The sequence below is a fragment of the Crocuta crocuta genome, unplaced genomic scaffold, assembly GCF_008692635.1.
Source record: "Crocuta crocuta isolate KB4526 unplaced genomic scaffold, BGI_CrCroc_1.0 scaffold209, whole genome shotgun sequence".
NCBI lineage: Eukaryota > Metazoa > Chordata > Mammalia > Carnivora > Hyaenidae > Crocuta > Crocuta crocuta.
The window spans coordinates 2,569,632-2,593,068 of record NW_027551566.1 but is presented as its reverse complement, the minus strand read 5'-3'; the positions used below and the strand labels follow the sequence as shown (position 1 = coordinate 2,593,068).

The 23,437-nt window shown below is 44.8% G+C and overlaps 1 protein-coding gene across 4 annotated transcripts in view; it reads left to right on the top strand.

Moving 5' to 3' along the window:
• Positions 1–23,437, top strand: part of RIN2 (Ras and Rab interactor 2) — a 109,596-nt gene that overhangs the window by 69,181 nt on the left and 16,978 nt on the right. For all 4 annotated transcript variants that reach the window (XM_077750143.1, XM_077750146.1, XM_077750144.1 and 1 more), the window contains 4 exons: positions 1,328–1,439; positions 5,201–5,273; positions 10,177–10,268; positions 13,577–14,716. In XM_077750143.1, coding sequence (XP_077606269.1) covers positions 1,328–1,439; positions 5,201–5,273; positions 10,177–10,268; positions 13,577–14,716 — 1,417 coding nt within the window. The remainder of the gene's footprint in view (positions 1–1,327; positions 1,440–5,200; positions 5,274–10,176; positions 10,269–13,576; positions 14,717–23,437) is intronic.

Below are 23,437 nucleotides of genomic sequence, written 5' to 3'. Positions count from 1 at the left end.
ACTAGGAATTTACTAGGATACAGGAGTGCTGATGCATAGGGGCACATGCACCCCACTGCTTATAGCAGGCTTTCAACAATAGACAAATTATGGAAATAGCCCAAATGTCCATCCACTTATGAATGGATAAAGAAAGAGTGGTTTACATATACAATGGAATGCTACTTGGCAATGAGAAAGAATGAAATCCTGCCATTTGCAGCAACGTGCATGGAACTGGAGAGTATTATGCTAAGTGAAATAAGTCAGGCAGAGAAAGACAGATATCACGTGTTTTCACTCATATGTGGAATTTGAGAAACTTAACAGAAGACCATGGGGGAAGGGAAGGGAAAAAATAGTTATAAACAGAGAGGGAGGGAGGCAAACCATAAGAGACGCTTAAATACGGAGAACAAACTGAGGGTGGATGGGTGGAGTGGGAGAGATGGCGTGGGAGAGAAGGGAAAATGGGTGATGGGCATTGAAGAGAGCACTTGTTGCGATGAGCACTGGGTACTGTATGCAAGTGATGAACCACAGGAACCTACCCCCAAACCCAAGAGCACATTGTACACACTGTATGTTAGCCAATTTGCCAATAAATTATATTAAAAAATAAAGCACGCATCTGAAGCCAGTATTAGAACCTGGAGGGAGACCGTCACAAAGTGGGGCGAGTCAGGAATAAATGGACCTGCAGCTCCAGTGCTGGCTGTGGTGATGCTCGAGGACACCTTCCCGCCTCCCTAATGGGGCGGCGATTTTCAGCTCCAGCAATTGTCACCATTTGGCCTTGCCATATCGTCCTATTTTTCTAAGAGAAGCTAGAAATTCTGATTTTAATGTGAAAAACAACAAAACCTGCTTTTTCACTCTGAGAAACAAATTTAATTTTCTGTCACAAATACACCCATGAACCAAATTAGTCAGTGAACTCCCAGTTCATCACCTGTGGTTTAGTCATGTTACCTGTGTTTAGAATCTGGGTGTCATCAACTATGATGCCCATATACGGCACAAGCTAGAGAACATATAATTTGTGCCATGAAACACTCACCAAACTGAATATGCATCTGTAGACCAAGGGAGCTACTAGCCTTATGGAGAAGTTTCTGTCAAAGGGAAAGTAGGATTCTTTTGAAGCCACTTGTCAAAGGAAGGCATCTGGAGCATGCTCTTTGACAGTCCCTTTTGTTGGCAGTAGAGCGTCCTTGGTCGAATCGGGCAGGACATGTTAGTTATGAAGGGCATTCTAGTCATGGACATTAGGTGTGCAGGAAATCATATATCCAGGTTCTAACCTTCTAGATATTTCCTAAGCTTAAATTTCTTTTCCCTCTGTTAGATCTTCCTGGTTCGCAAATCTACCAAAATGCAGAAGAAAGTCCTCTCACTTCGCCTCCCCTGTGAATTTGGAGCCCCACTCAAGGAATTTGCCATAAAGGAAAGCACATACAGTGAGTGGTCACCACATGGCTAAGTCCTGGTTTATGGGAGGTACCTTGGGTCTCCTGAACAAGTGAAAGTGGAAGGAGATTACCTTTTGAGACAGACAGACGTGAGTCTGCATTCTGGCGCTTTTATTTGTTCACTCAGTGACTGGGCAGGTAGGCTACCTTAAGAGCCTTGGTTTTCTTATCAGTATAATGGGGTGATCATAACATCAGAGAGCTATTAACAGTTTAATTAAACAACCTATGTACAAAATATGCAGCCTACTGCTTGGCACATGGCAGGTTGGCTTTTTTTACCCCCTTCCCAGTTAAGTAGAGCATGGATTTGATTCCTAAGTTTGCTGATGATTAACCTGTAGGATAAGCTACAGCGATTGGGCCTTTTTATGGGATCTCATGCTACAGGATGTGTCTGCACATCTTTGTGAATAATCCTTGAATGGACATGTTCCCTCCATACGATCACTGTTCAGTCATTTCTTAAATGCAACTAATCAGAGGCAGAATCCAGCCCTCTGAAAAAAATCAACTGGCAGAAGTTTTGAAGGGAGAATGGAGTTCAATAGAATTGGTTTTGTTTCTGATATTCTGCAATCATTGAAAATGTGAAGTCTTAGAAGGACGTGTTTTATTTATTTATTTATTTATTTATTTATTTATTTATATTGAGTGAGAGAGAGAGAGAGAAAGCACAAGTCAGGGGGTGGGGGTTGTTGGCAGAGAGATAGAGGGAGAGAGAGAGAGAGTCCCAAGCAGGCCCCATACTGTCAGCACAGAGCCTGGTGCAGGACTCGAACTCATGAACCGCAAGATCATGACCTGAGCTGAAGTCAGACACTTAACTGACGGAGCCACCCAGGCACCCCTGGACGTGTTTTAAATATAAAAAGGAACACACAGTGCTGATGTACTGCCAGTTCCAAGGAAGGATCCATAGTGAATCTACATCCCAAAGGGGAAGTCTTCATTGAAATCACAGGTTAGCAAACCAATGAGTGATGGCCAGGAGAAATAAGTTCAGAAGCCTGTCGACTCTCTCAGTAGTAAGACTGAGGCTAGGATTTTTGCTTACTTCTTGATTTCCACCTAAGCAAGCCTCAATCTATGATTTGAAAAACCGAAGGTACTGAGGTCATTTTAAGGGCAAATAAGGGATGATACTCAACCTGGAGTTCATAGTCTCACTGAGCCAAATGTGAAGTCTAGAGGACAATTTCCAGCAGAAGTGAAACCTGCCAGCCTCTCTGTGGTCTGCCTCAGGTCAGCTGTAAACCTGGGCCTGGTGGTGTCTTTCCTCCAGGCTTCCCAAGGTCACTGAGGCCATGGAAGACTTCCAGGAGCAGTCAGTGACCCTGGTGCACAGTTCATACCAGTATATTTGCATTAGGAGGTAATCACAAGATAGATTTCAAACCCTCCATTTTAAAGACGATGGATTAAATATTAAGTGAAGAAAGGGCATGCTGAGGTGGCATCTAAAAGTCAGCTTGCCAAGAAGTGATAGATCTGGTTTTTTTTAAGTTTTAAAAAATGTTAGTTTATTTATTTTATTTTATTTTATTTTATTTTATTTTTTTGAGATAGAGACAGAGTGTGACTGGGGGAGGAGCAGAGAGAGGGAGACACAGAATCTGAAGCAGGCTCCAGGCTCTGAGCTGTCAGCGCAGAGACTGACTTGGGGCTTGAACCCATGAATCATGAGATCATGACCTGAGCCAAAGTCAGACACTTAACTAAGCCCACCCAGGTGCCCCTTTATTTTTTTTAAGTTTATTTCTTTTTAGAGAGCAAGAGAAAGGAGAGAGAGAGAGAGAGAGAGAGCAAGATATGGGAAGAGAGAGGGAAAGAGAGAGAATCCCAAGCAGGCTCCACACTGTCAGTGCAGATCCCAATACAGGGCTCAAACACATGAACTGTGAGATCATAACCTGAGCTGAAACCAAGAGGCAAACTCTTAACCAACTGAGCCACTCAGGCGCCCCAGATCTAACTGGTTTTTATTTATTTATTTTTTGTAATAGTAGATTTTATTTTTTTATGTATACAGAGATAAAGTTTATTTTATTTTATTTATTTATTTTTTACAAATAGTTTATTGTCAACTTGGTTTCCATATAACACCCAGTGCTCATCCCAACAAGTGCCCTCCTCCATGCACATCTCCCCCCTCCTCCCCCCAACCCTAACCCTAACTGGTTTTTAAATCTCTTCTAAATATCCAAAGTTAAGCATGATAAGTTAGTCTGGAAGTCCCTTCTTCGACCCCCCTACAGTAAGTATAGTTAATATTTGTACTTTCCATGTTTCTGGGTATTCATCTTAGATTCCTCCTGGCTGAAGATTTTTTTTCCCTATTGTATCAAGATTTGGGATCAATTCCCTATTCCTACCTGGAGGACTTAAAATGGTTGAAAGAGCTGGTCTGAGCAAAGCATTAACCTGGCTATAACTAGTTACCACAGGTCTTCGTCTCACCATCATGGCCCCTTCCCTGGCCTGGGCTTTGCTCCTCTACGAACAGAGGTAGATTGAGAAAGGAAGGACTTGCTCTGAAAACATAGATATTTTGTCATAACGTCTGGACAGTATGGTTTAATAATAAATACCAGCTCATATTTGTATTGACTGCTTTCACCTGAATTACTCCATTTTCTTTTTTCATTTCCCTTTCCACTCCTACCCTTCTGGAAGAAAGGGAAAGTATTATTATTGTCCATGGTACAGATGAGAAAACCAAGGCTCAGAGAAGTTAACCTACCCCAAATTGGTTTCTTCCTATTTAACTCGCTAAATAGTGGTATGCACATGTGTATGTTTCTGTTTCTGTCTGTCATGGTTATGCGTACAGAGGCATAGGTTCGTTTTGGAGGTGCTATTGAAATACTAAATAATCAAAATAACACAGCATAAGGAAATAGCAAGCAACATAAATGAAGACATGAAGTGTGACAATTGGGAGAAAAACTCATCTGATTGAGGAAATGAAAACTTCACAAGGCTGAGGATGCTTGGAATGTTTTTAAAGGACTGCCTGAATGGCATTTCAGTCAGCCTGGCATGAGGAGTGGTTTGCGAATACTCAAGTATTTAAAGTTATCCACTCACTGTCCTGCCATTTGGAAGATATGCAGAATGGCACACCATCTTGCCAGAACACCTTCGCTGGGAGGCTTGTGTTCTTGGTGGTGACGGTGGTGGTGGGTGGGGGCATTTTAAGTAAGTGAGTTTTTGAACCTTTCACACTGCATTTAAAAGCTAATTTACTGGAACCTTCTGTTTTCCTCTAAGCTGCCTTCTGTCTTAACCGTAGGTGGCTTGTTTTGGCAAAGAGGGGTGTGACCCAGGAAGACCAGCCTAGGAAGGTCAAGGGGGGTGGGGACTTGGGTGTTTCCCAAGCCTTGTTGTGTGCTGATGGCCTCTCCCTCCAGCCTCACTGGTCCCTTGCCCCCTGACCAGCTTTGTGTTTGAATTTCAAAAAGAAAAAAGACAGTTGTACAGTTTGAGCCTGTGCTGGTCTGTTTACTGAGCACTGGAGCACGTGCTCCCAATGAGTCAGGGGCTGAGCTTCTAGGCCGAAGACTCTCTACTGGCCTGTTTCTGGCTGACACACATCCCCCTTGCAGCTGGATCTGATAAGCCACACAGTAGTTGGTCTGAAAGCTCAGAGATGGTCCTGTGCACGCAGCAGACAACACCAGAGGGCCTTTCCTGTGTCAGAATAGTGCTCCGGGACACTCAGCTCATTTCCAAACTCTCTTTTCCAGCCTTTTCCTTGGAAGGCTCAGGAATCAGTTTTGCAGACTTATTCCGGCTCATTGCTTTCTACTGCATCAGCAGGTAAGGCCTCTTTTCCTCTCAGGAGTTCAAGTGCCTGCTTGGTGTGTGAAATATAAACAGCCCTGGGGTTTCTAGATTAAAGCAGGGTGGAGGGGTCTGGGAGGCTTGCCGCTGACTAGGTGTCCCTGGAAGAGTTGGCTACTGATCAAAATAACTTCGCTGGCCCCTCCAAATGAATGTGTCTGTGTCTTCAAGCTGTCCCCATGGCTCCTTTGACCTTGACCCAGCAAGCACGGGAAACAAACACACATTCACATACATGTACATACATGCACACATGCACACACAGAAAGGGATCCGTGCTGCAAACCTGATCCTTGATAATGTGGGGCGCCTGAGTGGTTCAATCAGTTAAGCATCTTTGGCTCAGGTCTTTAGCTCGTGGTTCATGAGTTCCAGTCCCGCATCAAGTGAGCCCTGCTTCTCTCAGTCTTTCTCTCCCTCTTCCTCTCTTTCTGTCTCTCTCTGCCCCTCACGGGATCCTCCCTCTCTGCCCCTCACTCACTTGCACCCTCTCTGTCTCTCTCTCTCTGAGAAATAAATAAATACACATCCCTGATACTTTTTCTGAAAACCCTCAAGGGATGCAATTCATTCTAGAAATACAGGCTCCTTAAACCGTCCCATAAACCTTGCAGCACTGTCCTATAGGCCCACTTGGTGCTCATGTCCTTTTCATAACTAAAGCAACTGTGTTAGATTACAAGTAGCTAAGCCAAAAATCAGCATGTTAATAAGTGTGGGGAGGGTGTGAATTGTTGAAGGCTTTCTCTTTTTTTTCTTCCTAGCCATAATAGTTTTTCAAATTGACTGTTCTTTTTTTTTAATGTTTATTTATTCTGAGAGAGAGTGTACGCATTTGTGCATGCACAAGCGGGGGAGGGGCAGAGAGTGGGAGAGAGAGAGAATCCTAAGCAGGCTGCTCACTGTCAGCACAGAGCCTGACACAGGGCTCGGTGTAGGACTCAAATTCATGCACTGTGAGAACATGACCTGAGCTGAAATCAGGAGTCCAACACTTTACCTACTGAGCCATGCAGGTGCCCTCAAATTGAGTATTTCTTTGGTGATTAAGAATCCACAGTCTTCATCTGCAGAGATTGACATTGCCTCCATATAGGCAGTGGAGCTCAGTTGGCCTCCATGGCTTTTCTGTATGTCTGTTGCAGCCAGTAGAGCATGGACAGGCATGTGTTACTGAGTTGTTTCCAAAGATCATGTCTCACAGCCACCACACTCTGAGACTCAGAGGCTTATTTGGGGTTCATTTCCTTTATTTTAATTTAAGGGTCAAGTTATTTCTCAAGTTAGACATTTGTTGTGCCTGTTGAACTCGGCCCTCCCAGGGGCAGGCACTGAGCTTTTGACCCCTAGAAGTCACCAGGTTGACAATGCTACACAATTAATGGCCTGAGGTGGGGAGACACCTCCAGAGGGCTGATTACCAGGAGGAAGAAACCAAGGGACTTCGTCTAGAATTGGACAGATCTCTGTGAGGGGACACCACCAACAGTCCTTGGCCTGTGTGAGGATGGATATCTGCTGCCCAAACAGAAGAAGACAGTGCAGATGTCCCCACCTTCCCCTGGGATACACACCTGATCTGGTTTGAGGCCAACTAGTTCCCGAAAGTGAATTTCAACACTAACCTGTTGGTCAGAGGAGAAGCTGGCCAATGCTTATTCTTCATAGTTGGCTTGTTGATTGTCCTGTTGTTATGAAAGATCGTTACACCTATAAAACAGTATTTGGCAGCAGCACACAAAAGATACCATCTCTCCTCTCAGTGTTTATAATAGACTGGAGTACCTGCTGTCCAGGGCTGTTTGATGGTTGAAGGAGATAAAGCATATGAAAATCTTCTGTAAATTATAAAGCATGGTACCAATATAAGGTGTTTACAGAAAAATCCCAACATTGACATTTTATGATCAGAGTGACGTGAAATTCATTTCTCTATTTTTTTCCTCAAAATGCAAAGGTTCTTGATGTTTTCTTGATGGTTTTGTTTCTCCTTTAGTGCTCTATGCTACTCGGTTTACCTAAGTCAATGTTCTTAGTAATCAGTAATTGATTTGACCCAGTCTTACCCAAATGTTTTTGAAATGTTCTAGTTGGTTATTGGTACATAAGTATATTCATACAGAGAAAGTGGTTGGATTGTCAGCCCTGGTACTCACCCAGAAGGCATCTCCACAGGCACACTAGACTAGAGAATTCATGAGTCAATCTAGTCACTAGACTAGAGAATTCATGCCACATCAGAGGGACATGCTGAAGACTAGAGCGGAGGATATAAATCAGATGCAAAACGTGGCCACCAATGCCTGTAGCTCCCAGTCAGCTTGGCATAGTCAGTGTTGTGGAGAGCACTGCCTTGTAAACATTCATGCACACCAGAATCCCCTGGAATCTTGTTAGAATGCAGACTCTGATTCGGGGGGTATGGGGTCTGGGGCAAGACCTGAAGGTCTGCGTTTCCAACCGTCTCCCAGGTAATGAGACCAAGGCTGCTAGTCCTACAACTGCACTTTGAGTAGCAAAGAGCTAGAGGAAATAATAGTTTTTAATTATTACTTATTAAGTGCAATTATAATTTCAGGAGCTTTTTGTATCTGTGCTTGGCACCATATATACATTATTTCTAATCTTCATTGCGACCCTGAAATTAGGATCATGAAGACACCATGGCTCAGAGAGTGAGATACTTGTCTACAGTCATTCAATTAACATGTAGCAGATTTGAACCCAGGCCTGCCTCAATGCCAGAGCCCATATTTACCCCTGTACAGCACAGCTTCACAGACCTTGGGATCCAATGCACCCAGGTTCCTTAATTCCACGTCAGCTGGGAGTGGGTGCAGGGAACTCCCCTTCTGTGCTGTCCTGTGCTTCTGATCCATGAGATGGGGGACATCAGAACTTCTTACAAGGGCCTGTGTGGGTCTCACATGAGGTACAGTGCTTGGTGCACTGTAGGTACTCCATAAAGTTAGTCTCCTGCCCTTTAAAATACGACATATAGAACAAAGTTCAAAAGTAGATTATGTGTGTATTAAAACTCTTGAGTGAAACATTTATACCTAAGATGGCTTTATTTTTTCTGTTATACAAAGGGTTCCTTTCCTTAATGAGAGGGAAGTGACCCTATGGGGGAGGGAGGAGGAGGGGAGATGCTCTTAGCTGGTGCAGTGAAAGAGGGCTCTAATCTTCCAGTAGATCAAAGCCTAAAACTACCCATTAGTCAATGACAGGTGTGGTTTACTGTCATAGATGCCATTAAGGAACACCAAAACCGGCCATGTGATGTTTAGGCTCCAGGTACTGGATTAAGCAAGGTGAAATGCTTCAAATAAAATAAACATAGGTTGGTTTTGTCATATGTGTCTTTCCCCAAATTGTCTAAAGAAAGAAGATTTTAATAAGTTTGTATAGCCGTAGAAACATATATTTATATGGTGCTTTGGCATTACAAAATTTTGCTTCCCATTAATCTTCATTTAAGATTGTATTCTGAGTCATCACCTCTCCTGGGTCAGGCAGCAGTTATAACAAACGCTGCCATCCCCTGAGGCTCCATAGCAGATGCAAGTGGACAAGTAGAAGGAGGTACTCACAACATTTGGAGGCAGATGATAGGGGATGATCCATCTTTGACATCTCAGGAAAGAGCAGCCTCCTGACTGCCAACCATTAGTATTTATGTGAGCAGTATATTACAGCCCATGCCATGAATTACATTTTATTCATATTTTGCTCTTTTCATTGACCTTACTAATTTGTTATTCATTATCAACAGCTTCAGGGGTTTCCAAAATTCTCAAGTCATCTAGATTTAATCTGATTCAATTTAGAATGTTGCCTTATCTTACTGTAAACAACTAGTTATTTGGGATAGTGATTCTCTTCAGTGGAGATGTTCACAACATCTTGAGTAGACAAAATACAGGCTCCAGCTTTTTTCTCTCACGTACTCTACCCCAGGCATCATGGCCTCCTTGCTGTTCTTCATGCATGCCAGACCCTCTCCCACTGCAGGACCTTTGCACCCACTGCTCTCTCTGCCTGGAAAGTTCTTTCAGCTCCTTCTTGTTGGGCCTGTTAGTCTGTGATGTTGAAGGCATGTGTTTGCTGATCTACACATGGTGCTGTGCTGCTGGAGGGTAGGGTTGTTCCACGAAGTCCTTTAGATTTGCTTCCCTACTCAACACATGGTGCAGGCCAGCAGCAGAAACATTGCCTGGGAGCATGGCAGAAATGCTGAATTTCTGGCCTCACCCAGACCTCCTGAATCAGAGTGTGCAGTAAAACAAGACTCCCAGGGATTCACGTGTACATTACTGATAGGGCAGCACTATCTTCAAACACAAGAGGAAGTTTTGACTTCAACACACAAAGCAGGATGCATGGGCTCTTGCTGGAAGGTGTCAAAGTAAAACCAATAGATGGTGGTTGAGAACCTGCCCTGGGTAAGGATGTGGAATAATAAGTCTGGTTTAGGATTATACATTCCTGCCCAATGAATTGGGGCCCAGTTTTCAGAACATGTAGCAAATTAGTATACAATGTCTTACATGTATGTATGTATGTACGTATGTAAGATCCACCAGTGTAGCAATTCTGATATTAATGATAAATACATTTCAGCTACTCAGGAAGGAAATTTGGTCCTCACTACAAATACTGAAGCCAGGCAGCCTTGTCTCTCAGCCTGTCCTGACTGTGTTACTACAGGAAAGAACAGTAATCTTGCAGTCCTGTCACCAGTAAAGACAAATTCTGGTTAGGTATGATGTAGTGTCTACTTAGGACATTTCAGTTTAAGCTAAAACATTTCTAGGATAGAAATGCTGGGATAGAAAGAAGACACGTAATCATAAATATTCTCTTTTTGAAAAACTAGGGACGTTTTGCCGTTCACCTTGAAGTTGCCTTATGCCATTTCAACAGCCAAGACGGAGGCTCAACTTGAAGAACTAGCCCAACTGGGACTAAGTAAGTGGGAGCCCCTACCCAGGTCTCTCTTGAAATGTATCTATGGAACCCAGTCAATGTTAGGCTGGCTAATGATACATTGTTGAAAAATAATCCCTATCTCCATGGCAAAACGGCCCTGAATCACACCTGCTGAGATTGTTTTTTCAAAGTCAGACATTTTACTGACTCTCAGAACAGGCGCTCTATTTGCCTGGGTAACCCCACACCTCTCCAGCATCTCCCAACAATGAGTTTCGGCTACCCTAAATGTCCAAATGCTAATGGAACATAAACTTCTGTAATGGGTCATGTCCTTTCTGTGGCATCTTGCTGTGGAGAGACTGTGCTTGACAGAAGGGGAAATAGGCACAGTACATCTCACGTGCGAGTTTTGTTACAGAGAGACCCACGGGCATTGACGGCACTTCTGTGCTTTGAGGAATTTGACCATGCAGACATTTAGAGTAACATCTGTCTCACTTCCTCTCTTGTTGTCCAATTTCGTCCTGGTGTTCTGGGCCATGTCCCTTATGCTGCCATGCATCCTTGCCCTGGCCAGCTGGACACTTGCTCCCCCCCACCCCCCGCCCCTTTGCCAACGCCCCTGAACGCAACACCATGCTTCTGGATAGTGCTTGATGATGGATCAGGATAAACAGTTCACCCAATTTCACTTCCTCGTCCCATTACCATGGGGAATTTGTGTGGGTTTAACTTTTGCCAAAAAAAAATTGGAAGGGGAAATTCTCTTAAGATTTTAGGGCTTCAGTCTTCCAAATGATTGACAATGAAGCCATAGTATTTGAATGGAAATTTGAGATTCTGAAGTGCAACTCCCAGGACTCCCAGGCTCCTAGAGCCTATGAGAAGGCTGGATTCTCTTGTTAAACTTAGGTTCTTTCAAAAGAATTGCTACGTGTGTCTGAGGCCTGTCTGATGGGCAGTTAGGTAGTCAGATTGGGAATCTTGGTAAAAATAATAGGGTAGAGTAAGTGTCCCTTCTGAAAAGTTACACCATCTCTGGCAATGGTGTTTCACGCACCTTTTGGAGAGTTTAAAACTTTTCCCAAATTTCAGTTAATAAAACCAACTAGATAGTAAGCCTCTTGAAGACGTGTGCCAGGTGTCAGTTTTCACTGGTGACCTCCATCCAGCTAACTCCTGGTTCTGTGGTTAGTGTGCAGTGCATGCTTTGTGCCAGATCTGAAGGACTGAAGTATCCTGGTCAGCTTCCTGCACAGATAAATGTAAAAACACCTTGTTCCCATGGCCACTAACTAGAAGCAAATGATATCTAATTAATATAATTAATATACACTCAATTCATAGTTGCCAATGTACATATTATTCGTTTTGGGAAGAGACAGCACTTTTTAAAACTCTGTGCCTCATTTATTCGTTCTTGCAGCAAATGTTTCTGGAGGATCTGCTATGTGGCAGGCACTAGGCTCCACACCGAGGGGCCAAAGGTTGATAGTGTCTGTCCCTGCCCTCCCCCACCACCCAGGTCTAGAGCCCATGTGGAAGAAACACATACATGAGAACTAAGTGTGTAGCCTTATAAAGTCTAGTGGTGGTGTCAGTAGAAGCCTGAGAAGGACCCAAAGGTGGCGGGAGCCATTCTACCAGGACCTAGACTGGGCAATAGAAGTGTGTATAAGAAGAATCAATGGGTAATTTTAAATTTTCTAGTAGCCCTGTTAAAGGCAATAAAAAACACACAGGTGAAATTAATTTTTATAACTTATTTTAACTAATGTAATATATATGAAATGTTACTTCAACATAGAATCAATATTTTTTGAAAGTATTAATGAGAGCATGAAGGAGGGCCCTTGTTGGGATGAGCACTGGGTGTTATATGGAAACCAACTTGGCAACAAACTATAAAAGAAAAAAAAAGTTTTCTTTTTTCCAAAAAAGAAAAAAAAGTTTTCTTTTTTTCCAAAAAAGAAAAAAAAAATAAGATTTTACATTCCTTTTTTTCATACTAAATGTTTGAATTCAGAGTGTGTTTTATCCTTATCTCTTTTGAGACATTAAATTTTCATCTGAAACATGTGATTTGTATTTAGAGCTCATTAAACTTACAGTTGAGAAACTGCATTCACGCGCCCAAGTTCCAAAATGACTGAACAGTTTCCCAGTGATTGAATTGCACGTCTGTTTTTAAACTTAAATGGATTGATGTGATTTAAAATGGAAGCCCTCTGTAGCATTGGCTCACTAGCCACAGGTGACCCATACTGGCTTTTGCGTTGGATGGCACAGAGCTAGAGAGGAGAGGAAGAGAGAGAGAAAGCAGGTGACTGGGCAACAGTATCAAGCATGTTTATAACACAGAGAAGGCAGGGCAAGGGCTCCACATGTCAGCCTCCCCGCCATCCCCCATGATCAGCCATTCTGGGCCCATAGGGAAGAAAAAAAAACCCACCACATTTTAGGCAAACACCAGAAGGCAGAGCTATAGAGAGAGAATAAACCTGTTCCAAATGGAAATTACAACAGATAACATCTGTCACCACTGCTGCCTCCCTGGATTTGTGTGGCAAATCCAGCCCCATATGCAGGTGACACAGGCCTTACAGACAGCTGCAGTAAGCAATGTGCGCTGTGCCAGAGAGTGTTGGATGTGTAAGCCACAGTGAGGAGGGCTAGGATTTGCAGAGTAAGGGCAGCTAACCACGAAGATAAATGGTTGAACTTGCACTTAGCATTTGCATCGGTCTGCTGTCCTTTTTATCCTGCTGATGGGTTCCAGGAGTGTATTTTTCCTCCGTTTGGGGTTTTAATGCTGAACGCGTAAAACCCTAAGCAGATTGTGTAACATCCCCCGGGCCCAGCTGCTGGGCCTGCCCGTTAAAGGGGAACTGCCAGGTCCTCCGCACGAGGGCACCTCCAGGAGAAGTGGATTGGAAAGGGTGGCTTGCTTTGCGAGTAGACTCCGTTTTGTTTTTAAGGGAGTCCGGGAGCCTGTGGTCTTTTCCAGGCTTACACTGTAACAATTCGATTCTTTCTTTCCTTACCTGTGCAAAGGCTGGGCTGGCTTTGTCAGTTGGCCAAGCTGTTTCTCAAGGGCTTTGAAGGTGAAAAGCCCTGGAGTCTTCCTGTGAGCCCACAGCTGGGCCTGGCAGCGTTTCCACCCTTTCCAGTAAAGGGAATGCAGTCAAAGCAAAAAAGAAAAAGAAAAAAAACAACACCCAAGTGTGGCGCCTCCCCCTTGAAAGACGTGTGTTGTCATGCAAGTGTGCTTTTTTTTAATTTGTGAAGGAATGGCCCAAGAGTACTGTATTTACATTCTTGTGTTCACTGATAATGACTTTCAGATTTTTGGAGCTCTCCAGCTGACAACAAACCCCCAAACCCTCCACCTCCCCATAGGCCTCTCTCCTCAGACGGTGCTTGTCCTGCCTCTCGTCAGCTCTGCCTTATAAATGGAGTGCATTCTATAAAAACCAGGACGCCTTCAGAGCTGGAGTGCAGCCAGACCAACGGAGCCCTGTGTTTTATTAATCCCCTTTTCTTGAAAGTGCACAGCCAGGACCTCAGTGGAGGCCTGAAACGGCCCTGCACAAGGACTCCCAACGCGAATGGCACCGAGAGGCCTCGGTCCCCCCCACCCAGGCCCCCGCCACCCGCTATTAATAGTCTCCACACAAGCCCTCAGCTGTCCAGGACTGAAACCCAGGCGAGCATGCCAGAAACAGTCAACCATAACAAACATGGGAACGTAGCTCTGCTTGGAACGAAACCAACCCCCATCCCTCCACCCCGGCTGAAGAAGCAGGCTTCTTTTCTCGAGGCAGAAGGCAGCGCAAAGACCTTGACCGGCGGCCGGCCTCGTCCTGGCCAGGAGCGGGAGCCGGAGGAGCTGGGGCCGGGCACAGCTGGCCAGCCAGGTGGGGCCCCGCCTGCCGAGCCTCCGGGGGATTGCACAAGGGCCACCGGCCCTGAATCACGGCCCCCGTGGCATGGAGGCAGACAGAGGCTGAGCGACATGAGCATTTCCACTTCCTCCTCCGACTCGCTGGAGTTCGACCGCAGCATGCCCCTGTTTGGCTACGAGGCGGACACCAACAGCAGCCTGGAGGACTGCGAAGAGGAGAGCGACCAGGAGACCATGCCCCCCCCCATCAAGTCCAAAAAGAAGAGGAACAGCTCCTTCGTGCTGCCCAAGCTCGTCAAGTCCCAGCTGCGCAAGATGAGTGGGGTGTTCAGCTCCTTCATGACCCCCGAGAAGCGCATGGTCAGGAGGATCGCCGAGCTGTCCCGGGACAAGTGCACCTATTTCGGCTGCCTGGTGCAGGACTACGTGAGCTTTCTGCAAGAGAACAAGGAGTGCCACGTGTCCAGCACGGACATGCTGCAGACCATCCGGCAGTTCATGACCCAGGTGAAGAACTATTTGTCTCAGAGCTCAGAGCTGGACCCCCCCATCGAGTCGCTGATCCCCGAAGACCAAATTGGTAAGTCCTTACTTTGCCTTTTTTTTTCCCCTTTTAAACATAAAAACTACTGTAACCTCATAGGACAGTGCGTCCTGTGGCAGTGATCTTGGATGAAGTTTTCTCTGGAGTTCAAAACAACAACACACTCCATTCCCTCCACCCATTTGAATGGGATGGGAGCTTCTCAAAGCACAGCTCACCTCATACCTGACTGCTACCTGCCAGGCTAGCTTTAAGGGACCCCCTGATGGAAACCGCAGGGCGGCTCTACTCAAGGGTAGAATTTGCCTTCTGAGGGTCCGATTGCCCACCTGATCTTAGGCTGTGTGTGTGACACAGCTGTGGAGTGTTTCCTGAAAGCGCGTCTCTGCAGGCAGTGCATGCATGGAAGGTACGTGTGCTGTCTTCTGAGAGAGTGTTTTCCTCTGCTTTGTTTGGGAAGTACACTTTTACCTGAGGTATAGTGTACGTTCAGAAGAGCACAGCCATCACGGGTATGTGGCTGGAGGAGTTTCCACAGTGAACACACCTGTGTGATGAGTGAGAGCTCAGCACAACAGGACCCACATCCAGAAGGCCCCTGGGACCACCACCCTGTCAGCCTTCTCCCAGAAGGTAACCGCCCCGCTCCCAAAAGGGTAACTGCCCTGCTGGCTTCTGATGCCGCAGAATTCCCTAAGTGGCACGGTTTGGGAGTGACTTAAAAGAAAAGAAAAGGAAAGTTTGTGTACCCTTCAAATAAGTAACATATTTGGAAGTTCAAATGAAAGGTGTTTTCTCAGAAGTCAAAGGGAAATATTTTATTTATAACCTCATCAAAGGGCTGAATTGTTAATAGTTACTTTGGCCACAGAAAATTTGAATTTGGCAAGGCATCTTTTTTCCAGGGTAAGAGTGTTGCAAGGATTCTTTTTTTTTTCTTTTTTTTAATTTCAGAAGATTCTCTCTAAAAGGCTAATTTCAGAGACCTCATTCACTGGGCAGCCACAGCTGAAAGAGCTACCAAATATTTCCAGGCAGTTCATAAAGCTAAACCCAGATTTCTTCTTTCTGATTGGGTCTGTTTGTTGAAAGTAGTAAACACTATGTGGTAGAGAGTGGACTCTCTGTCTCTGTCTCTGTCTCTGTCTCTTTCTCCTTTAAGTGAGTTTCAGCAGCTCTTTGATTTTCTCACAAAGGAATCAAAGCCTTGTTTGTTTTCTTGAGGTTTGAGCCTGGTTGATGGGGCGGGGTTAGAGCTGGGTGTTGCTGAGGAGAGAGGCTGGAAGGAATGTGCCCTTGTGGTGTGCCTGGAACTGAAAAAGGTTTCTAGGGGAAGGCAGAATAGTCACCCAAGCCATCCTGTCCCGTGTCCCACTAGAGCCCACCTCTCAGGGGGGACCAGTTCAGATGCAATAATAGCAGGCACTCTGAACCTCCAGGAGAAGCTTCCTCTGGGAGTGTCCGGTGGGAGGGGGATGGCAATCAGGCGCTGATGTCAGCCCTGAGTTATGTTGTCCAGCACCAACCAGCCCACAGAGACAAGGCTCCCCAGGGAACAAGGGCCATCCCCTCCTTCCCTGCTGAGATTGTTAAGCACCAACCAAAGTGCTGGTCCCCAGTGGCTTCTTTTGAAGTGAAGTTCAGATATGATATTTACTCTCAGAGCACAAGGGTTCATTTTCTCCAAAAACAAACATACACTTTGCTGCTCTGGAAGGATGCAGCTTTTAATTTAAAATCCAAATCATGGCAAGAAGGGATGTTGACATCTGTGGAGCTTCTCATAGGAGCCAGGATTCTGTCCACGTGATGTAAGCCTGTTCTGGCCTCGCCTGGTGAAGCAGACACCAGCATCCCCTGTGAAGTGGAGAATGCAGGACTTTGCCAGGTGGAGCCCTTTGTCCCGGGGCGGGGGTGGGGGGGCACACCAGCTAGTAACCAGCTGGTACAGCATTTAGAAGACAAGGCTAGCCCTTTGTTGAGGCAGCACAGACTAAAATTTTGTTTGGAGGTGTGGGTGTGGCCAACTAAGCATTGCCCCACTTTTTTTTATTAGCTTGTTTGTTTTGGTTTTTTAAACTTTTGCTTTAAAGCAGGCACTTCATCACGTGTTGCTTCCCCAGTGAAAGCATCGTTCAGTTTTGAAACTACAATAAATGTGTCAGGCTTTTGAAATTAAGAGGAAGGTGAACCAGAGCAGAGGTTAACCTGAGAAATTCTACCTTTGTTCAAATGCAGGGAAAGAGGTGACCCTAATGATCAGAAAACTGATCCCTTTAAATGTGTAAGTCACTAGATTAAGACTTTGGGAAAAAAAAAAGTGGACTCCATCTAATTGTTTTCCATAGTCATAAATGAAGTGCTCATTAGTTTACTATAGACTTGTTAATACAGCCACTCCTTTGAGTCTTGTAACCAAATCAAGGTTGGTACATTTATATAGATAGTGTTCATGTTTTGCAAATTCAAGAACAGAGGCCAAGATGTAAAAAGTGACTTGTAGTGACTGCTGGTAAGTAGGGGAGCTTGGATTCAAGCCAGATCTTTCCTCCATCATTTGCTTATTCCCACCATATCTCACTTTCTGGGAGGAATTAATTCACTTTTCATGTATTCACTCCAAATGGATTCACTTTGAATGGCATCTCTGGAATACCAAGCCTCAAGTTTGTTCTGAACAGGTGTCTACTAATGCTCCTAAGACTTTTCTTTTCTTTTTTTTTTTTTTTACAAATAGTTTATTGTCAGATTAGTTTCCACATAACACTCAGTGCTCATCCCCACAAGTGTCCTCCTCCATGCCCATCCCCCCCTCCCCCCCCACATCCATCAGTCCTCAGTTTTTGTCAGCATTCAAGAGTCTCGCATGGTTTGCCTCTCTCCCTTTCCCCCACCATTTCCGCCCTTCTTCTCCCCCTTGTTCCTCCGTCAAGTTCCTCCTAATCCTCCTATACGTGCAAACATATGATATTTGTCCTTCTCTGCCTGACTTATTTCGCTCAGCATAACACCCTCCAGGTCCATCCATGTTGCTACACAAGGCCAGATTTCATTGTTTCTCATTGCCATGTAGTATTCCGTTGTATAGATAAACCACATCTTCTTGATCCATTCATCAGTAGATGGACACTTAGGCTCGTTCCATGTTTTAGCTATTGTGGAGAGGGCTGCTATGAACATTGGGGTACATGTGCTCCTATGCCTCAGCATTTCTGTATCCCTTGGGTAAATTCCTAGCAGTGCTATTGCTGGGTCATAGGGGAGTTCTATTGTTAGTTTCCTGAGGAACCTCCACACTGTTTTCCAGAGGGGCTGTACCAGTTTACATTCCCACCAACAGTGTAGGAGGGTGCCCATTTCTCCACATCCTCACCAGCATCTAGAGTTCTCTGACTGGCTCATTTTAGCCACTCTGACTGGCATGAGGTGGTATCTCAGTGTGGTTTTGATTTGTATTTCCCTGACGAGGAGGGATGCTGAGCATCGTTTCATGTGTCTGTTGGCCATCTGGATGTCCTCTTTGGAGAAGCGTCTGTTCATGTCTTCTGCCCATTTCTTCACTGGGTTGTTTGTTTTTCGGGCGTGTAGTTTGGTGAGTTCCTTATAGATTCTGGATATTAACCCTTTATCTGATATGGCATTTGCAACTATCTTTTCCCATTCCGTTGGTTGCCTATGAATTTTCTGGGTTGTTTCCTTGGCTGTGCAGAAGCTTTTAATCTTGATGAGGTCCCAATCATTTATTTTTGCTCTTGATTCCCTTAATTTTGGGGATGTGTCAAGTAAGAAGTTGCTGCGGTGGAGGTCAAGGAGGCTGTTTCCTGCTTTCTCCTCTAGGGTGTTGATAGTTTCCTGTCTCACGATCAGGTCCTTTATCCATTTTGAGTTTATTTTTGTGCATGGTGTGAGAAAATGATCTAGTTTCATTCTTCTGCATGTTGCTGTCCAATTCTCCCAAAACCATCTGTTAAAAAGGCTGTCTTTTTTCCATTGGATATTCTTTCCTGCTTTGTCAAAGATCAGTTGGCTGTATACTTTTGGGTCCACTTCTGAGTTCTCAATTCTGTTCCATTGGTCTATGTGTCTGTTTTTGTGCCATCCTAAGACTTTTCAAGAATGCCAGTCTGACCCTGTCCTCCTTTCCCACAACTTCTGAAGGTTATAGCTCTGAACTAGGAGGTGAGAATTTACATTTAAAGCCTGCATTTACAGAATGACCATCCCAGAATCAAGGAAGCTAGAGGAGGCATTTCACTGGCTTAACCCATGTAGAATTAGAGCTGTCATTCATATGTGAAAAATGACCTAATGCATGCATGTATACACATAGTATATGGAGATAGTGCTAATCTGTCTTCTTCAGTTGCCTAGCAAAAAGCCAAGGAAAACACTAAGTAGCTCACCCAGTGCCACTTTATCCATAGATTCTTGTCCTAGCCCTTCAGGTCAGCATTTTCTAGGTGAGAATAAAATGATGAATAAGTCAGTGTCAAAAGAAACCACACAAAAACTGCCATTCTAAATGGTTGTGTCCTATTATGGAGAAGTTGCATTCTGTTTAGACTACTCTTTAAAGCACTGTCACCCAAAAGCCCTGCCATTTAGAGGTTCTTGGATAAATATTAGTTGATTGACATCAGCTTCACTCTCCTGGTTGGAGAATGAAGCCAATGAAGGTAAGACGTGGTGGGTTCCCAGGTGAGTCAGGTCTCTGTTTATTCCAGGGCCACGTATCATTTCCCTTCTGGATAGTGCTTCACCCACCCTCACTCCCCCGCCCCCACAAAGTAGTACATGAAAGGACAAACAGATGCTTTAACAAAAAGTGCACATAGTTTCAGGTCCTTCTGGAAAGCCCTGGGATCAGTAACTTCATCGACAGTGAGGTATACTCATTACTGGTGTCGGCTGTCAAGTGTAGACAGGGTGTGACATTACTCATTACTCCAACATGTGTTCCTCATTGGTGAGCTCGCACATCATACCACTCTTGCTTCAGTCACTTTCAACCAATGGGAGAGACTAGTTCAGGATTTCTGATCATGAAATCTCCACTCTGTAGAACTTGGTGCATTTTTGTGGTTAGTGTTTTGATTTTATTCAAGCAAAAGAAATTCTATATCTGATTTGACATTAATCTTGGGAAAGCCCTCTGTTTTCAAGTTTTGTGTCAAGAAAAACAAAATTTGTCCAATTCCAAAAATTTCAGAATCCCAAATTTGTTATTTCACTCAACAACAACAACAAAAAACCCCAGGTGTTTGTAGTCCTAGAAGTCAATAGCAACAAAACAAGACAATAGTGGTTCTGCTTTATTTGATTGCTAATAGTAAAATGGGTATTTTCCCTGAAGAGCATAATTGTTTGAAAACAAAGTACCTTTAAACTCAATTTGTAATCATGTGATTTAAAAAAAAATTTTTTTAATCTTTATTTATTTTTGAGAGAGAGACAGAGACACAGCAGGAACAGGGGAGGGACAGAGAGAGGGAGACATGGAATCCAAAGCAGGCTCCAGGCTCTGAGCTGTCAGCACAGAGCCCAACACAGGGCTTGAACCCACGAATTACAAGATCATGACCTGAGCCAAAGTCGGATACTCAACTGACTGAACCACCCAGGTGCCCCTTGTTTTTTAACTTTTAATTCACAGTTTGGTTTCAAGCCCTTGAGTTATTATTTGCTCTTTGTAATTTTAATTTTTATTCTTTTATTTTAGGGAGAGAACAAGTGAGGGAGAGGGGCAGAGGATGAGAGAGAGAATCCTAAGCAGGCTCCTCACTTAGGATGGAGCCCGATGTGTGGCTCAATCCTGCAACCCTGGGATCATGACCTGAGCCAAAATTGAGCCAGAGGCCCAATCGACTGAGCCACCAGGTGCCCCTATCTGTACTTTTTCAGTTGAAGAATCATTCTGAGAGATGTGACCAGAGCGGCATATTGGTGCCAAGTTGAGATTAGAATAGAACCTTGAATCTGACTTCTGATCTAGACTATGGTGTGACCATATCACCTTCAAGGAGTGAATGTCCTTATACAGTTAGCACAGGGTAGAACGGAGAAAGACTGACCTCTTGCAACATATAAAAAGAATGCCTAAATTAGTTTTGAAAATTAGTTTAAATGTAAGACAGAAGGAAGCACCTCTTTTTTCCATGGGGCATCATTCGTTGTACATTTTTTACCTCAGGGCATCAAAAATTGGGTTAATTATATCAACTTAAAGAAGGGTCACAACTCTGGAGTTAAGGATCTGTGTTAGGAGTCCCTGACTCCACGATCCTCTGGGCAGGGGATCTGATAGCTCAGTAATCCCACTGCTAGCAACATGGGAACTGCGATGGCATCACAAAATAAGGCGAATGCAGATGTCTGTGCTGGAGTGTTTTCTGACTATGTCCCAAGAATCTTCCATCTCAAGAGAGAAATCAATACCTCCCAGACAGGAAACATCACCAGTCAAAAGAAGAATCTTACAGCAATTGAGTGCATAAGGAAGGGGACACTTGAGAGACTACATTGATTGAAATGGAGGCATCAGAATCTTTGAGACTTGGACATGTCTTCTGCTACTCTACTCCCACCAACAAGATGCCCTGTTGGCTGTCTTAGCATGTAGACCAAGTTCTCACCATCTGGGGACTCCAGGGACCCACCCTCAGGCTAGCCTCGCTTACCAGTCTGTCTACAGGGAGCAGGCCAAGGCAGTAACACTCTCCACCTAACCTCTCAGAGGATGGTGTCCAGTTTGGAGACTCTCACTTACCATCCAAGCCCGGGGGCTTCTTTTAGAAACCAGAATTCATAGCCCGCTTCCTTTTGTCAAGTCCATGAGTATGTGTTAAATGCATACTGTGTTTTTAATAGAAGCAAGTGAAAGTCCCCATAATCCCTCACTGGTGTGTGGTTCTTGAGGGTTTATGGAGCACTTTTATGCATAGAATCCCCTTAAATCCCCTTAATGCCTTGGGGGGTTCCATTTATTAACCTCATTTTTAGAGATGAGGAAACAAAAGCTTAGCAAGGTCAAGTGAGGGTACAAGTAGGACTGAACCAACTCATCTGGAGAGTTTTTCACACCATACTGCCTTTTGGGGCCATTTTATGAGGAGAGAGGAAGACCACAGTGGTGAAGTCACCATACCAGAGGGTGCCTGGTCTCCATAACACTTACCCTGGATCAAGTTCTGCTCTGTAAAAATAAATGCCAGCCTTTCCCATTCCCCCATCCATACTCTGTTCTACAGGATCAGGATACTAAGCACTGTTCACACCCAAGGGATGAGGGTAGAATTCAGCTTCACCTCCCCAAGGCCAGACCAGCTACATCAACTATTTACTATTTTCAGTAAGGAAGATTGGGCTCTTCTCCACTGCTTTTGTTTTTGCTGGCCCTTTACTAGAAGGTATCCAAATCAGTCAGACAGATTCTATGCATAAACTATTACCTGTATTTTTGCATAATGCCTTTCCTTGAAGCCCATCAAAATGAACAAAAACCTGGAGTGCCTGGGTAGCTCAGTCAGTTGAGTGTCTAACTTTGGCTCAGGTCATGACCTCATGGTTCATGAGTTCAAGCACCACATCAGGCTCTGTGCTGACAGCTCAGAGCCTGGAACCTGCTTCAGATTCTGTCTCCCTCTCTCTGTGCTCTTCCCCTGCTCACACCCTGTCTCTCTCTCAAGAGTAAATAAAAATTAAAAAAAAAATTTAATGAACAAAAACCTAATGAATCACCACCCCAGGACTTGCCATCTTTATTTTGGTGCCATCTCTGCTGGGCTGGGGGGGGGGGGGTTCCTTTAAATGGTAAAGCATCCATTATTATTTATTGTTTATGGGCTGAAGTATGCATCACTCACCATAGGTAAGGCAAACCCAGGTTATAGAACACCCCTGCAGGGCGACAGGGGTTCCTGCAGGGATGGGGCTGGCTGTCCCACAGCTGGGGATGGCTTCATTGCCAGAGTCATGCTTCCTATATTCTGCAGGGGCAAGGAGAAAAGAAGCATAATTTTCATGTAGCCACCCAAAGGAAGGGTTTTCAACTCCATTCAGAAGTCACTTTTGGAGCACATGCTACCTGTGGGCCTCTAGGTAGTGACTGCAGCTGGCTCACGCAATGACCCCCAGGTCTGGTGTTCACAGGAGAGAGGTCCAGTTTGCTATATGCCACAGCAGAGGCAAGAGAGAACTCCAAGCACCCAGTACGCGGGGAGGAGGTGGACAGGCAAGGCTGCATGGGAATCTATTCATGTTGGGAAAGGCAAGGAGCCCACTGGCCACAGCGTGTGGAGAGACACAGAGCCACAGAGGGCTGCAATACTATTGCCTTCAGTGAGAACATGGAACAAAGAAGGGAAGGCAAAGCAGAGGCGCTCCCACAGAAGCTGTCTGAGTCTTTAGGGTGGTGGAAAGCATTTTAGAAAAATCACTCCAGGCAGGTAAGAGTCAAACTCTTTAACAATCTCTGGAACCCAGGTGCCAACCAATCACATCAGACACTGTCCATAAACACCTGCAAGCCAGTATGACAAGCTAGCATGTCAGGGGCCTGGAGTAGACAAACACAGATCAGGGACAGCAGTGTGACACAGGCCTTTGCAATTAGTAGACCTAAAACTGTCAACAATGAACCGAATCCACCCTTCATCCCTCATGGTTCCTCATCCGAAATGGGGCTAGGGGCTCTCCACCTCTCACTTCCTGTTGCTCTGGAAGACACACCACTGGAAGGTGCTCAGCTTATCTGTGAGT